Source organism: Rhinolophus sinicus, chromosome 15 (genome assembly GCF_057876585.1).
Source record: "Rhinolophus sinicus isolate RSI-liver-muscle chromosome 15, RSI-T2T, whole genome shotgun sequence".
Taxonomy (NCBI): domain Eukaryota; kingdom Metazoa; phylum Chordata; class Mammalia; order Chiroptera; family Rhinolophidae; genus Rhinolophus; species Rhinolophus sinicus.
The window spans coordinates 51,908,211-51,926,515 of record NC_142515.1 but is presented as its reverse complement, the minus strand read 5'-3'; the positions used below and the strand labels follow the sequence as shown (position 1 = coordinate 51,926,515).

Genomic DNA, 18,305 nt, shown 5'->3' with positions numbered 1-18,305 from the left:
TCCAGATGACTCAAGAGATTTAATAATTAATAACTAAATTTACTATGCACTCCTGGAACTGGGGAATATTTTTTTTCCTAGAAACGGCATTCGTGAAAACTGGCAAGTTTGAAATTTGAACAATATTAGGTAATTGTGATGAATCAACATTAATTTCTTGATTTTGATAATTTGTGATTGTATATGAGAGCATCTTTGTTTTTAAAAAACACTGAAATATTTAGGGTTAAAGGTACAACAGGTCTGCAATTTATACTTACATGATTCAGAAAAAGAAATATACACATACATACTTTTGTTGTTTTGTTTTCCTCTTAAATGATAGAGGGGGGGAGGGAGGGAGAGGGGGAGAGACAGAGAGAGAGAGAGAGAGAGAGAGAGAGAGAGAGAGAGAGAGAGACTGAGAATAATAAAGCAGAAAGCAAATGTGATAAAATGTTAACATCTGGGAGGAAATCTGGGTGGGGACTATATGGGAATTCTTGGTATTTTTTAACTTTTCTCTAACTCTGAAATTATTTCAAAATTAAAGGAAAAAATAGTGAGCTGGATAAAGCATTGCTGGGTGGCTCTGGGAGCAGGGACAGGCCATAGCCTGGCAGGGACACTCTGAGGCCCCAGTATTCAGCAGTACCCTGGAGAGCGAGAGCGAGAGCGAGAGCGAGAGCGAGAGCGATGGGGAAGACTTTAACATTTTCTGATTGAGGAAGATAAGGAATCTCAGACTCCAGGAGAAAGATGTGACATCAACTTCAGCCCATGACAGTCAATGCATTCCTCTACCCACTTTAGTTTTGGTCAAAAAGTCACAAAACTGATGAAGTGCTCTACGAGCAGGCTGGGAGTTGGTGCCCTTTAGTCACTCCGGCCAAGCTCTGCAGATGACCTCCTGGAAAGCCCTGCTCTGACAAATCCCAGACAAACTGTCCTAGGAAGAGAGAGACAACTTATTACTTATTCCCAGGGCAGCGTTTGCTATGGTGGGTAACCATTCAACCTCTCTTGACTGACCTGGAGAATAGTGTTCAAAGCCTTGGGTTCACAGTGCTTTATACACACACAACACATTACACTTCACTCATGTCTCTGATCCAATGTGCGAGCAGGCAAGCAGTTTCAGCTTCCTCGACTAGCAGTTGTTACAGAAAAAATAAAGATTTTCCTGCATTACAACTTTTATTGAATTACTGAAAATACATTCCCTGACCAAAAGACCCACAGGCTCATGTACAAAATATAAATAAAATAAATATAACCATTAAAAGGTCCCTTAAAATAAAACAGCACATTTTAGAAAACCTTTAATCCTGGTTATCTGTTTTGCCCTGACAAGGATTATGAGCGATCGTGGGGGTTTAACGCCTCCTTCAGCAAAAGCCTGGATCTAAATTACTCTAGAAAGATACTTACTATTACCTTAAGTAACTCCAAAAGACGAGATGCTACCAATTTTTTCAGCAGCCTACTCGATCTTCTTTAAAACCTTTGGAGCCAAAATATTTTTCTGGTTTTAAATTGAATTTTTCCTGGCTTTATACCACTTCCGATTTTCTTTGAATGTTACAAAATTCTTCCCCTGGTCTCCTCTTCTCTGAAGGAATAACACCAATTCCTTTTCAACTTTATTGAAATCATTCACCCCACTCCTTAACCCACTATGGTGTAAGGGTGATGCAATGGTACAGGAAAATCTAGTGACCCCCTTAGCCCCGCGTTGCCTGGACAAACACTAATTTATGGCCTTTTGAGCCCTCCAGAAAGGTTCTGTTGTGTTCCACAGTTCACATTTAAAAACACAGGACACACTCTGGTACAGGTTTCATAAAAATAGTTGACATAAAGATTTAGCACGTCAAGGGCATGTCATTGTTCCTGGGTTGTTCCCTCACGTACAAGGCCTCAACACCAGATCACGCCACACATATACGATGCTACTGTACTTGGAGACTTGCATATTCACCTGGTAAATACCAATGTCTTTTTAATTTTAGGTAGAAAATTATTGTAGGCAGTAACTATTATCACTTTGGAGATTCAATTCAAATCAACAGACATATATCTGATGTAGGTTACTGAATGTATTGCCCTGCTGAATACAAGAAGAGGGTATTCAAGGAGTTCACAGTAAATTGGAAGTATGACCCATCAGTAATTAGCACAACAGGGTAAATCACGTCTAAGTGCCATACTACAGAGATATGGAGCCAAGAAGGGAACGCTGGGATGAAACTCCAGGAGTTGGGGTCAAAAAAAAGGCTGCTGAGCTGGCTCTTCACAATGGGTAGGATCTTGAAAAGACGGAGGCTGGGGAAGGAAGAAGTGGTCATTCCAGGGGAGGGACTGCATAGACAAAGAATGGAAGCATGGTAACATTTTCAGAATATTGGAGGAAACACAGATTAGCAGATGGAAAAGTCTGTAACATAGGCTGGAACTAGATGTTGAAAGACCGTGAACATTGAACTAAGGAGTTGGCCCTATTCTGTAGGCATGCAGATACTATCAAAAATTTAAGTCTTAAATGGCTGCCATGCATACCAGAAATTCTAATATTTATGAACAACTTAGGAATGGTGGCCACAAAAAACTCCAGAACAAGATTGGATGTGCCCTTAGAACTGATCACAACTACGACTCTAAAATAAAAATGGTGAACTCTTGGTAAGATGGCCCTCCCTGGGATAACTAGAACAGAAAAGAATAGATAAGACTAGGGTAACAAATGAATAACCAGAAATGTTATCTGAAAATACAAAAATAACCAATAAAAAAAAAATACTTCAAAAAAGAATATCCTTCAATGTCAATAAATCACACAAATCAATCCAAAACTACTATACAGTTATATTCCACCCAGACGTTAAGATTTCAATATCTAATAATACAGATTTAGACTCCACATAATTCTTCATGGTTTTCCTTGAGCACATTTACATTGTGGTTTTTGCATTTGATGTACCTTATGAAGATTATGCAATTTCCTAAATTTTCCTTCTTTCAGTTTAAAATCAGACAAACTACAATCTACTTAAGACACACACAATGCCTAGTGACAGATTTTTACATGGTCAGAAACGACTACTATCATGGGATACCTGGACTTTATGTTATCTGGATATTTTGAATCAATTCTCCAAGTGTAGCCTTATCACATCCAATATAATATAAACAAGGAGAAAAGCACTACCGTTTTTCTTACATTATCCTGTGCATACTTTTATATATTATTGCAATTTCAATTGAGGAGACTCACAAGATACAAATGTGTATAAAAAATATTTCTTGGGTAACCTCTATATACAAATATTGTAATAATTTCCATAATAGAAAAGGTACATTAACAAAACAAGACAGCTATTTCTACTAGAGAGGCTCAAAGGATAAGCTATCTAAAGAATTATTTTTCTAAACAGAAATATGCCTTTCCCGCTCTTTACTGTATGAGATTATAGGCAAAATTTTAAAAAGCTGAAAATCCTTTTAAATAACACTTTCTTCAGCTTTAATCGCAAATAATTGCCTCTTTTGGTGCTAATGAGCATGAAGACCATGGAATGGAATGCAATTCTGCCGGTTCATTCAGGGTAATGGCTTTGTAAGCTAGTGACACTGCCGAGAGATCTAGTCTCAATTTCCTAGAGTACAATAAGTGAGCAGCAGTAAATTTTTCACTTGAGAAAGATTTTCTAACCTATGTAAATATAAATTGAAAACGCGTTATCTATTGATAAAAACAACAAGGTAGGTTAAATAAAGTTTTATGTGTTCCTCTTTCCTTCGCAGGCCATCAGCTTGCTGAATCGTGAAAGTAAATAAAGCACTTCACTTACTGAAATCAATGAGAAACCGTCCAAATCCTTGCCTTTGGTGCTGGGGCATGATCATTATGCAGGAGACATTATACTTCTGCTGGCAAAGCTTTTCCTGAGGGAAGGAGAAACAGATCCAGTATGTCAGAGCTCTGCTGAAGTGGGTAATTCTCTACACCTGCCACTGTCCTTGTACAACAGTCCACTAAGGTGAGCCAAAGTGTTAGGTGAGGTTCAAGCGGAATAATCCTACTGTGAATCAATCACATCATTAGCTAACGACAAGCCATCAACTCCAGGCATGCCTCACCATTACATCTTTATTCTTGAAAGCCGGTACCATAAAATATGAATAAAGGATCCAAGGCACTATGAGCCAAATGAAACAGAACAGACAGTATGGAAGAAATGCTTTCCTTGCTCAAACTTGGGAGATAGACAAAAAAACAAACAAAAACAAAAACCGTCCAGAGTCACCCAGTGGGGTAAGTTAGGACTTAGCCGGCTGCCTTGCTAAATAACTTACAACTCCGCAACAGCAATCTGTCTTCTGCCTTTGAGCAAACGCCCCAGTGAAACTAAAATAGTATGTGTGTGTGGGTAGATTGGCACCAATACATTTCTCCTATGAACAAAAAGTCAAAGTAAAAAGAAATAATTAACCTGCATTTCAAACCAGGAATATGAAACAAAAGAGACAACAGCAACGAGAAACCCCAAAGCCTCCAAACAAAAGTGAGGCCAAAATATTACCAAGAACCTGAAACTGAGAGGAAGAACGGGAAGACTATGGTGGGAAACAGTGCTTACAGTTAAGGAAGAATTTGCAATTTTCATGGGATGTGGCATCAGAGCGGCAATATTGTATTCAGAGTACACAGAAGCCGCCAAAACCTACACAGAGAAGATCTGGAAAAGGCTTTTGAGTTTGTGAGTGCTCTGGCCAAACATAAACCACAAATAAGACTGACCACAAATGGTACTGACCACATCAAAGAATTACTTCAGAACACCCAGATTTTTAATCAACCTGTTTGAAAGATCACAGGAAATAGTTGTGGAAAAAACCTTCCAGGGCAGAATTAAAGATTTCTTTGTGAAAAAGATGTGCTTCCAACTTTTGCACGTGTATAAGCTGTCTGTGGAGTCTCTAAGAAATGGGGAAGACAAAATAACGTGTGTCAGTTTTCCTACGACGCAGGATTGTCCATTACTGAATGTGCGTATCAATGGATGGCAAGTTTCCGATAATTAGCCTATTTTACAAAGTTAGACAAATGGGTCACTCTATCTAAAAAGAGATGTACCCTGGGCTAAACGGATTCATCCTCGATGTCATTCTTTTCTTTATCCCCATCTATTCCTACCTATTTATTCCTAGGAGATGTTTTTGGAATCCAACACAACAGTGATCTTCTCCTTTTCCACTCTCTCCTAACAGGTAACTACAACTAAAACTAAATTCTAATTTGGATAAAATAACTGCTCCTTCTTTCTTTCCTGTCTAGAATCATCTGTTATGTGCTTGGAGAGCCATATGCATGTGCTAAGCTACACTGAATATTTCTAGGTCACCTTGGCCATTCTCTGGCTATAACCTCTAGAATTTGGTTTAAGTATAAACTCCAAAGGGCCACAGTCTTTCACATTCCAACTGACACATTAGAATATGGTTTAATTTGCAGCTAGTCTTTTACTGTGGTTATTTTTTAGATTAATTTTTGTTTCACCACACAGCCACAGAATATTAGTGTTCCGAGTATGGTAAGAAATGACAGTAGTTGCTGCCATCCTATGAAAGAAACTGTGATAAAAGGGGAAAGCTTAGCTTATTCTGAGTAAAAGGTGGACACCCTGTCAGGAAAAGGGCCAGACACTCAAAGCCAAGTCACTGTCATCTGTGGGTTCAGAGGCCAACTCGATGACAGGCAGGCCAGGGACAGCAGGCGCTAGCTAGCAAGCATCTCCGCTGACGCTCACACACATTTAGAGAAACACGATTTTCTAACAGGAAGGACAATCATGACCACTATTCTTTTTAACTCTTTGGAGGAAAAGATCTTTACACACTGATAGAAAAGGTAAGATGTTTTATAAATTATATAGATTTTCTATTTATTGTTTTGTGTTGATGCTGAATCTGCAATGTGCAAATTAATTTTCTTCTTTTTCATGTTAAAGCTTTACCAAACATGTGGATTAAAGCACTGAGACAGTTTCCCATGAGTGCTGTCACTTGCTAAAATTTTTGTTTATGGTCTTTGGGTTGAATCTTAAATTCAGAAAAACGGCAGTTTGTAAAGGACCTCCATATAAATTCTATATTTTGATCTTCCATGAAAATGACATTTCTATAAAGTATTCCATTTATATTATGTAAGGGTCTATTCATGAAAATTCACTTTCACCTATGGTGAAAAAATGTATCATAAAAGAAATAAAATACAGGCTTTGGATCTGGCTGAAAGTCACAATTACATCCTGGCACATTAATCTGTTTCCTAGGTGCCTAAGAAAAGTTAAGGTCACTATCCAGTAAATATATCCAAACTCAGTTTTCCTTTATTGTATATGTGTTACTGTTTCTCAGAAGCCTTTGGGTAAGAGAATGTGAGAGAATCAGGGAAAACGACCACCTGCATGTAGCCACTCAATACAGCAAGGGCTTCCCTATGTTAACAGCTGGAGGTACTTAGGCCTTCTAAAGGTGAGGCTGCTCTAGATCTTAAAACAATAGCACAAATAAGACATGAAAGAGTAAAACCAGTCATTATATCAGCTTGACTGTCCAAATGCCAACATTCCAATTCCCTGAGATACTGATAACCACAGAGGGAATGCAATGAGGAGAAATGAGAATTATCTCTTAAATGCTACATTACACTGAAAACTTCATGTTGACACCACTTAAGGGGAAAGAGGAAATAAGCTTAACATTTAGAAAATCAAAGATGCTAGGTGGTCTGCAAGGCAGCAATTATAACATTACAGGGATGCTGACAATCAAAGCAGCAAACAGTGCGCTGAGGTCCTATACACACTTCCTAGGGATGGTGTTTGTTTTTGTTTTTTAATGAGCTCTGAACAAGAGCCTGAGCTTTTCAGAAACATGTGTCACTTATTCAAATTATAGTCATAAAAAAGCCCTGTTCAAAGAATTGGGCTCTACCAAAAACATTCTGAAAAAGAAAATGGAGGTCATACTGGCTCTTGTTTTACCTTAGAGAAGTATCCAACCAGATGACAGCCCTTTTCATCATTTTTTGTAAGGACATAAAAAAGGAATGGCTCGACATCATAATACAACGTTTTGTGGTCCAGGAAGAGCTTGGCTAACAAGCAAAGGTTTTGGCAATAAATTTTGCTCATATTCCCATCAACCTAGCAAAGAAGAAACAGACAACATTATTTAACATAAAAATACCACTCAATATAAAATTGTTTCTTTTATATGGTATTTGGAAAGCATATACTTTTATTTCCAAATTCCAAACTGAGAGAGTAAAGCATTCCATTAATTAAGTATAACGTTAACAAGAAAATAGCTGTCACTTGGCAAATCAGAATTCTACCTGTTCTCTTAAATTAGCGTAAATTTAAGAGCTTAAATTTCTCTTTAAGCTACTTGAATAAAGACCAGATCATTAACAAAGAGGTAATTTTTATTTGCAATTTATTATGAGTGAAAAATGATCAGGTATGTCCTCTCTGTTTGAACCAAGTAAACCTGAATGAAAGGCATGTAAACAGATCAAAATACTCTTCAAGTTAAACTTTGTTGTTTTCAAAAGGGGTTCACATAAAAATAAAATAAATGAACTGCATTATTCTGATTCCTCAGAAGTGAGGATTAGCAAAAGAGGCTTCCATTTTGATTTTGTCCCAAGCATCATTTCAAATATAATTGGAAAAGATAAAATTTCTATGTTGGGAATACTTACAGAGAAAGTGAGATGAACTTCAACCTACAATAAGTACCGTGATTACAGTCTACTTCTCTTCAAAATAAAAGAATCAAGCTGTGATACTGATGGTTATAGACAGGAGGCTAAGTACAGATGCCAATTTCTTTGATCAAATGTAGTTACTTGTTGAAAACAGAAATCACAGCAGATTCAAGAAGAATTTCCCCAGCACTTTTCTTAGGGGAAATGGATATTTGCTAACCAGAGCTCTTTAACAATGAACTTGACTGTTCTTGAGTCTCCTGTGGACCATACAGGTTCTCATATTGCACAAATTATTTTTAGACTTCATATAACTATTTCCCTTGGATGAAACCTAGGTCCCACACATAGCAACATAATCAAGTAAGGGCAACGGGCACAGAGGATACAATTCTCTCTTTAATTAAAGGAAGTTTTTATGTATTTGGGAGTACGATCCTTTGGGAAATGGTAGTACATTACAAAAAGGAAACGACAAAGATGTATCTGTAAACCAGAAAAATAGAGATGACAACGCCAAAGAGAAATGCTTACCGGTTGTGAAAAGGCTAATGTGGCATGCTTTCCAGAGCAACAGATAAAGAGAAAATATGAAAGTAGTAACCTGTGATTCTTCTTCATTTATTTTATAAGACACTTAGGAAACTGCTAAGAAGTTTCCTACATGCTGTACTGTTATGTATGAACTCAGATCCTAGAATAGGGACCTTGGCACTTATCCCATCCAACTCCTTCAATCATTTTTATGAATAAATTTTACAAATCTGCTTCTGATTTCCCCCCCTCCTCTCTGTATGGTCCGAAAGCACCTGACCTAAAATAGCAGACCGTTCTTACCAAGCCTAACAACACTGACTCTCTTACCCTTGAGAAGACTCTCCTGGATTTATGAGAGCTCCAACCCCACAGGAAGATTCATGCTGATTTATTTAACAATTACTTAAAGCCAACAATGTGTTACGTATGTCCTTTGGGAAACAATGAGACAGTGATTTCATTTTATTTTGGTTACAAGAAAGGATCCAAGGCATCAAGGAAGGAGCCGATCGGAAAGCTGAACATGTGACATTAGTTAAGCCTCAACTGAGAACAGCTCTGTTGTCTCAACTGGTTGGGGTGAGCTGGGTAGCACCCCAAGACTAACCACAGGAAGGCCAAGCAACCTGCACTGGGCTTCCCCTCTAGCCCACTGCCCTTACTGTGTGTGAGTCCCCTCATCCCCCAGAGGACATGGGCTAAATCTGGAGACATTTTTGGTTGTTACAACTGGAGGTGTTGGTGGTGTTACTGGTATTTACGTGGGTAGAGGCCAGGGATGCTCTAAACATCCTACAATGCACAGGACAGCCCCTTGTAACAAAGAATTATCCCGCTTGATATGTGAACGGTGCCCAGGTTGAGAATCCTGTGCCTACCCTTTAGTAAGAATTAGCATATCATCCAATCTTCTCAGTAACAATAACCGTCTTCCTTTAAGCTTGCCAAAAGAGCCTGATATAACCAGGAAGAGGGACTTTAAAATTTTAACAATTAATTATATATATATACACACACATATATATATACAGCAAGACATGTAGACCAGAACTAAAGAGAAATGTGGGGCAGAATAATAAATTTCAGTCTCAACAATTCAGAAAAAGAGAATCCTAAAATAAACCTGTATTTCAGAGAAAGAAAATAACACGTCTACTGCACAAGGAAGGCTTGTTCTGAGCATCCAGGAATGCAAAATAATGAACCAAGATGGGCAACGGAAGTACTCACGTGGTGAGGAAAATAAAGGAGAGAATTAAGAAGCCCTGTGAATAGGCAATAACATGAAAGAAAGGCACGGTCTCCTCAAGGTACAACTGATTCAGCTAAACTGGATCCCTGAATCTGACAATAGAACATGATTAAACAATGAAACAATATAGAGGCAAAGACCTTCAGCTACTAAATCAACTCTGAAAACACAAAATGTCTTCAAAAACCCACAATGGCAAACACATGGCCACGGGATCCTGTGAACAGCAGAGTTCTCCAGGGGTGGCCGTCCACCCAGATGGGGGGAGCAGGGGAGTCCTAACATCTGCTGGGGTCTCACCAAAAGGATTATCAACTCTGCCAAGAAATGGATGGAAACACAGGTGGTTGTGTACTGAGGAGATATGTACAGCTGCTCAATTCCCTGGAAGAGTGAGCACCTGCCAGACATTGGCTGGAGCTGCTGAACAAAGCTAATTTCTCCTGCCAAAGAAAGTAGAATTTACAAAGAGCTGAGGAGATCATAAATTCACTGGTGAATATATGTGGTGCAGACAGGGATTTGGGGGAAGACAAAAATGTTAATATGATGCAATAGGAATTCATTATCAATCTAAATGGTTGCTTAATATGGTTAAACATTCCAAAACATGGAGATATTTTAAAGAGCAGTCTGAATTTCAATGCCAAAACTGAATATACTTTATACCTTCTTGAAACAATTCAATATATAGTCAACAATTAGAAGTACAAGGTTTCAAAAGCTGAGTTTTTTATTTACACATGCTTACCTCAAATACTGAAAGGTCTTTCCTTCGGTAAATTTCATTTGCTGGAGGATGAAACCATCCACATTTCTTTGAGTGTCTTAACAAAATGTTTTTACTTTTCATATATTTAAGACAGAATTCACACAGGTAAAGCTTTGGTAATCTGTTAAAAATTTGAAATCAAAGAATCTTTCAGATTGATTATACTGGTTAGGCGGAAAATATTAAATATTGTTCAATATTTTCTAAGTCATAGATAGGCTGTACAATAGCATTCGAAAGAAGTAGTTTCAAAGAAAAGGAAAAACAAGTAGTAAAGAAAATGTACAAATCTTACATTTTTTTCAACATAATAATAATTTCTGCCTTTACTTCGTGAACAAATCATTTGTTTCCTTAGAAATGTCCTACAGAAAGAAAGGTTTCCAGACTTGGAATCACTACCCTAAAAATCAACAATAAGGATAGCATCCTGTGAGGTAACTATGCATATTTTTCAAATTTCAAATTTAATGTCATAGCTTCAATAATATATATGGTCAGTGGTGTAACTGTAATAATCTTATACCCAGAAAGAAGTGAATTCATTATTTTTTAAAGTGATCTGCATACTTATAAGACAGAGGAGTCCTAGAATTTAGTTGCTTCCATTTGTACATATGGATGAGGTAACTCTAAAGCTATTATCATAGTCAATATAAAGTCGAAAGCAGTAAGTGTAGGAAAGTCAAAAGACCAATTCCACTGAGTAACATCAGACGAACAGCTTTCTCTCCCCTGCTGACTTTTTCTCCACCTTAAAAATTATAACATTTTTTCACTTGTACCCATGATGCTTCAATGAATGTTGTTAGTATTTAGAAGAAAATTTCTCGAAGCACTTTCAAGGTCTTTGGGGTATAAGAATGGGGAGAAAGATTTTGGAGAGAGTTAGAAACAGACTCAGATAATAGTAGCTTCAACTCTTGGACTCTGACTTGGACTCTGACTATTCACAGCTCTCAGAACACATGACTTACGACGACCTATGCAAATTAAAGCTCATAGGTGTTTTTAAAAAATGGTTCAAGAACACAGAGCCAGTGACACAAGCTGGGAAGAGGGAACCAAGACTCCTGACAGTTTGCCACTTAACTCCTAGAACACCCTCCCCATCCTCTCCAGTTAGATGACTGACCAGACAGCCACATGGTACAGAAAAGGACAATATTTATTCTAGACAAAAAGCAAGTGTGTGATTACCAGAAACTTGGCAGGCTAAAGAATTTGAGAAGATACTAATAAAGTGTACCCTGATGTACCTGAAGGAAGAAATCTGTTCGCATGATAACCATTTTAAAATATATTCATTCAAGACAATCTCACGGCCAATCTTAACACAAATGAAAACTCTAGTACTATTATTTTCTCTTCATTTTTAACAAGTTAGTCACAAATGGCTTCAAAGTAAAGATTTAGGAAAGGTCCTCTTAAGGCTACCCACTCTCACCTGCAATCTCCCATTTTTCCTTCTTTTGCTACATTTCAGTAAAAAACTTGAAAATAAAATGCCAGAAATCAGAGATAAGACTGACTACTTAGTTTCCTGAATCAGGAAAATGTAAAAGGCCACCTGAGAAGAAACTTCCAAATATTTTACATTGGTTAATTTTTTTTCCTGATTTTGTTTCATACACAAACAATGTTCACCCAATTAACCAAGGGAGAAAGCATGGTCTAGAAGCTAAAAGGCAAACTTCACAACGCCTATGTAACTAAGGAGTATTAGGCACTTACATAGAACAGTGAATACTATAAAAAGGTACTGGCAAAAGTGATAGTTTTGGAAGCACTCAGAATCCACTATCAAAATTTATGTCCTAAAAAATCATCTAATTCCTGCTTTAGAATGGAGAACTTCCCTTCCTTACACATATGACATTAAAGTTATATACCTGCCAGGCTTATCCCATTACCTTGCATATTCCTGTGGGTAAGGTGAGGAGTACCAGGTTTGGATCTCGTATTTCCCAAATTCTATGACTGAAGGGTACCGGCCACAGTCTTCCACTCCACTTTCACACTCTATTTTCTGTCAGAGAAAAAGAAAAGAAATAAAAGTATTAGATGAGGATTTCTTCACTTACATTTTGATTCTTTCACCAGTGGATACGAAAACTTATCAAGACCAGAACACTAATCTTAATTGTGAATTTTCATGTTGTTGAAAAAAACATTATTAACCTTGTAAAATAAGAATCAACGTTGTATATGATTCATAATGTAAACAAACTAATAGCCTAAGAAACAGTATCACCAAGATAGGAAATGAGTATGATGTAAATACATACAAATGTCTATTGAACTGAATTCAATGATCTGTTGCAATGTATTAAAACTGAGGCAATTATAAGATGAGGCTGTTATACACTCTTACAGTCACCTGTTCCTCCATGAAGTAATATTTATCCCAATTGTAATTAGATAACCAATTGTGAAGTCCTGCAGTTGAATATCACCTCCTTCCTCTCGGGCCCCTTCCTCCTGGGCAGTAAGCTACACAAGGTTAAGAACTCGGCCTGCCTGATTCTGTGGCATTCCCAGGGTCTAGCACAGTGCCTGACACAGACAAGAAATGTTCCTGAATGAAAAAGCCAGTGTTAGCGTCCTGGAAAGAAAGGACTTTAGACTTAACAGTATCTTTCAGATAATGGCCTGCTGTTTGTCATGTCTATCTATGAATGCCAGAAGTCAGCTGAAAACAATGGTAATATTTAAGGACTTCAAATCTCAAAGACTGTTGGATCTTAGCTAAAGGAAAAACAATACAAAGCATTCTGCTGGGGTAGAATGAGGAATGGAAATATCCCATAGCCACTAAAGTAGAAACCATCAGAAGAATTTAGCCCAAGTGACTGGTACTAAAATAAAGCTTACTAGCCTATCGCTAGCCCCCTCCCCCTAAACAAGGAAGTGAGGTAGAGTAGGGGTCTATCCATGAATATTGTGCCAAGAAACTGAATGTGATCTACTGACATTAAAAAAAAAAAAAAAAAATCCAATTGATGCAGAAAAAGCATTTGACAAGATACAACATCCATTTATGATTAAAACACTTAATAAAATGGGTATAGAAGGAAAATACCTTAACATAATAAAGGCCATATATGACAAGCCCTCTGCTAATCTCATAATTAATGGAGAAAAACTGAAGCCCTTTGCTCTACGTTCAGGAACACGACAGGGCTGTCCCCTATCACCTCTGCTTTTCAACATAGTGTTGGAAGTCCTTGCCAGAGCAATCAGGCAAGAGAAAGAAATAAAAGGCATCCAAATTGGGAATGAAGAAGTTAAATTATCACTCTTTGCAGATGACATGATGCTATATATAGAAAACCCTAAAGACTCCACCAAAAAGCTATTAGAAACAATCAACGAATACAGTAAAGTTGCTGGCTACAAAATCAACGCACAAAAGTCCATTGCCTTCCTATATACTAACAATGAAATCTCAGAAAAAGAAATACAAAAAACAATTCCTTTTGCAATTGCAGCAAAAAGAATAAAATACCTAGGAATAAACTTAACCAAGGATGTGAAAGACCTATATGCTGAAAACTATAAGACATTTTTGAAAGAAATTGAAGAAGACACAAAGAAATGGAAAGACATTCCGTGCTCATGGATTGGAAGAATCAACATAGTTAAAATGGCCATATTACCCAAAGCAATATACAGATTCAATGCAATCCCCATCAAAATCCCAATGGTATATTTTAAAGAAATAGAACAAAAAATCATCATATTTGTTTGGAACCACAAAAGACCCCGAATAGCCAACGCAATCTTAAGAAAAAAGAACTATAATGGAGGTATCACACTTCCTGACTTTGGCCTGTACTACAGGGCCACAATAATCAAAACAGCATGGTATTGGCAGAAAAACAGACACATAGACCAATGGAATAGAATTGAGAACCCAGAAATAAAACCACATAAATATGGACAGATAATTTTTGACAAAGAAGCTAAAAACATACAATGGAGCAAAGACAGCCTCTTCAATAAATGGTGCTGGGAGAATTGGATAGTCACGTGCAAAAGAATGAAACTGGACTGCTATTTGTCACCATGTACCAAAGTTAATTCAAAATGGATCAAAGACTTAGGCATAAGACCTGACACAATAAACTGCATAGAAGAAAACATAGGTACTAAACTTATGGACCTTGGGTTCAAAGAGCATTTTATGAACTTGACTCCAAAGGCAATGGAAGTAAAAGCTAAAATAAACGAATGGGACTATATGAAACTTAAAAGCTTCTGCACAGCGAAAGAAACCATTGACAAAATAAAGAGGCCACCAACTGAATGGGAGAAGATTTTTGCAAACAGTGCCTCCGATAAGGGGCTAGTATCCAGAATATACAAGGAACTCATGCAACTCAACAACAGAAAAACAAACAACCCAATTGAAAAATGGGCAGAGGACTTGAAGAGACATTTCTCCAAAGAGGACATACAAATGGCAAATAAACATATGAAAAAATGCTCAACATCACTAATCATCAGAGAAATGCAAATCAAAACCACAATGAGATATCACCTCACCCCAGTCAGAATGGCTACCATCAACAAGACAAACAGTAACAAATGTTGGAGAGGCTGTGGAGAAAAAGGAACCCTCATACACTGTTGGTGGGAATGCAGACTGGTGCAGCCGTTATGGAAGGCAGTGTGGAGGTTCCTCAAAGAATTACGAATAGAATTGCCGTATGACCCAGCAATCCCTCTCCTGGGTATCTACCCAAAAAATCTGAAAACATTTAGAGATAAAGACACGTGTGCGCCAATGTTCATTGCAGCTTTGTTTACGGTGGCCAAGACATGGAAACAACCAAAATGTCCTTCGATAGATGAATGGATAAAGAAGTTGTGGTACATATACACAATGGAATACTATTCGGCAGTGAGAAAAGATGATATAGGAACATTTGTGACAACATGGATGGATCTTGAGAGAGTAATGCTGAGCGAAACAAGTCAGACAGAAAAAGCAGAGAACCATGTGATTTCACTGATATGTGGTATATAAACCAAAAACAACAAAAGAACAAGACAAACAAATGAGAAACAGAAACTCATAGACACGGACAATAGTTTAGTGGTTACCAGAGGGTAACGGGGGTGGGGGGTGGGAGATGAGGGTAAGGGGGATCGAATATATGGTGATGGAAGAACTGACTCTGGGTGATGAACACACAATGGGATTTATAGATGATGTAATACAGAATTGTACACCTGAAATCTATGTAATTTTACTAACAATTGTCACCCCAATAAATTTAATTTAAAAAAAAAAAAAAAAAATCCATAGTCCATAATAAATGAGTCCAACAGCCTTACCTTTCAGTGTTTTGGTGACAATAAGCTGAGTAGAGGTATTATTTTAGGTGGAATCATTTAAAGAAAATTACTGGACAATAAAAATTAAAGTGACTACAATTGATCATACAATACAGTATTGCCTTTGTCAGTGCCAAAGAGTTAAAATTAGGAGATATTTTTCATATGGCTGGCCATCTGTGTTAGAAGAAGCACCGGTAAATTTAAAAGCAACGTTCTTCCTTTTGTTAGTGACTTAAAATTGCTATTTTCTAAATGTGAGCAGAAATCATCAAAATCCTGTTCCGTCATACCTACAAGGTATTTTTCAAAATTTGCCTCCACTGCTGCTACTCTGGTCTATTCTGTGAGACCAGCCGAGTCCTGCCAACTTCTAAGAGTGGAGACAATGTGACAGTCATTGCTTTTCAATGTACAGTCAACAAAAATGCTCACGGTACCAGTTAAAGAACCACAAAGGATTTTGAGGGGAATTCTTTATAAAGTCAAAGCAGTAATTTCATAACGATCACACATTTTTTTAAAAGCACACAGTATCCTTGCCTCCATAATGCGGTATCCTGGCTTACCTCCCAAGACAGTTCCTGGGCCTGCTTAAAAACATCCAAATCCTCTTCAGTAACGGTGTCCTTGTTTCCAACCACATTTATATCTGTACTTTCTTGTTTGATGCTTATTTTGATTTCAGTATCTGTCATTTAAAACCAGCAGAAAGTGTATTCACCGACTTGAATCATGGGTAACCACCGTATATTACCAAAACGGTACCAAATTAGCATGGTGGGCATATAGGGATTTCTTTTTTTCACCCAAAAGCTTAATAAGCTTTTACATCAAAGCACTGCTCAAAAATCCAGCAGTACCCTTTCCCTGCTGTACCCAAATTTTTATTTGAATTATCACTGTCATCTTCTTATAGCTTCAATAAATAACGGAGGGAAAGTAAGAGCAATACAAAGCAAAATCATAATTTTCAACCAAGATTAGAAGTTATATCAATGTCTAATTATAGACTTCCCATTATCACTTTTGAGATAATAAAATCTACCACTTTGTCCAAATAACACAGTTTTGGGTTTGTTTTTTTGTTTTGTTTTGTTTTTGTTTTATAAAGGACAGCAAAATGTAACGGGCCAATTTGTTAAATGAAATTATGAAATCAGTTTTCTCCCTAAGATGACCACACACACAGACACGCTCACACCCAAAAGCACACCTCACAGAATCACAGATCAGGCTTTGTGGAGAAGGAAGCAGGATGGACTTTGTCATGAGAAAGCAATGGAGCAGAGGGAAACCAGGAGCTGAAATCCCCCCTGTTGGAAGCACTGACGGTGCACGACCAGACAGCGCTGTGGCTGAAGAGGCGGCATGGGGAAGGACATGGCAGAAGCGTGACAGTGGCTACTCATGCGGGACTACAAAGCCATAAGCAACACTATGAAGGCATCTGGGGGTCCTAGTGTCACTACGAATGGAAATAAATAATAAAAGCTGGGAGAGTATTAGTTGGAAAAATAACGTTTTGGAGGTTTAGTCAGCATTAGAAAAAGGTCAAAGTTTCACTGTTTCTGTATGAAAGTGAAGTGAGAACAAGAGAAATAGCTAAGACCTATGTGACAAATAGGAACTGATTTATTTATTTCTGGGGGGGTTGGGGAGAAAGGGACGGGACGCAGGTTTGGTTGGAGCTTTGACCTTTTGCTTACCATCATCCTGATCAGGTTTAATCCTTCCGTCTGTCAAGCTCCCCTTCCCTGGTGAGGGGGTCCCCATCTGAGGGGTCACTTTATATTTTAATCTGCCTAGCATCCTGTGCTTTTTAAGGAAAGTTGTTCGCTTGAAGTGAGCAATTGCTTTAAAAATACGTCCTCTAGCCATCCCCCAACTAGAGGAGGAGGAGTGAGAAATAAACCTACTTCTAATATCTCTTTTTCCAAAGAAATGAGCTTTAGATTTCGCTGTGGAAGATAATTCAGTTTTACGACGCATACGTTTGGGCGGTGCATAACTTGGGTGTCCCTTTTTCCGAGACTGTCCCTGAGTAGTATAGATATGAGAAAGTCCATCAAAGAGTGCCTTCAGCTGGCTGTTATTAGTAAGACTGCTAAAGGAGGGCACACTGGACTGGCTGGAAGAACTCTGGGGAGAGGTAGAAGAAGTGGAAGTGCTGGACTTTTGTGAACTGGGGCTCTGACCAGAGATGGGGGTTGGGGGTGGAAGTGAAGAAAGTGGAGGTTTTAGCTTTTGTGTGGTACCTGTAGCCAACACATGAGAAGTGCATGACTGTTTCTGAGAGACCTTTTTCCTTGGACGATAGTGCTTTGAAAAGTCTATTATTTCACCTCGTGATCTGCGACCATCAGGTGATGGTGTAAAAAACTTAGTAAGGCCATCAATGAGCCCTTTGGTTTTCTTGTTAACTTTAAGTGTAGAGGCAGAAATGTAGGTGGAGGTGGTGGTGATTTTGGTGGTGGCACCAGGCCGAGTGGGGTCTGTAACAGCCAATCTGCTGCTTGAGTCCTTCCCAGATGCAGCATGACCAGATGAAGGTGTGGTACAGACTTTAGTCTTTTGACCCCTACCAGGTGACCCCCTTCCTGTGAATGCATTCATGGATCCTTCATCACTGGTTACAGACCTAG

General features: G+C 38.1%; 1 protein-coding gene across 10 annotated transcripts in view; it reads right to left on the bottom strand.

Moving 5' to 3' along the window:
- KAT6B (lysine acetyltransferase 6B) overlaps window positions 1–18,305 on the bottom strand; it is a 176,109-nt gene that overhangs the window by 34,649 nt on the left and 123,155 nt on the right. For 4 of the 10 annotated variants that reach the window (XM_088792069.1, XM_019745942.3, XM_019745941.3 and 1 more), the window contains exons 8-13: window positions 17,370–18,301; window positions 16,230–16,351; window positions 12,231–12,346; window positions 10,297–10,438; window positions 7,029–7,190; window positions 3,831–3,924 (exon numbers count right to left, since the gene is read on the bottom strand). In XM_088792069.1, coding sequence (XP_088648195.1) covers window positions 3,831–3,924; window positions 7,029–7,190; window positions 10,297–10,438; window positions 12,231–12,346; window positions 16,230–16,351; window positions 17,370–18,301 — 1,568 coding nt within the window. The remainder of the gene's footprint in view (window positions 1–3,830; window positions 3,925–7,028; window positions 7,191–10,296; window positions 10,439–12,230; window positions 12,347–16,229; window positions 16,352–17,369; window positions 18,302–18,305) is intronic. The other 6 variants (XM_074339632.2, XM_019745946.3, XM_019745945.3 and 3 more) reach the window with 5 other exon arrangements.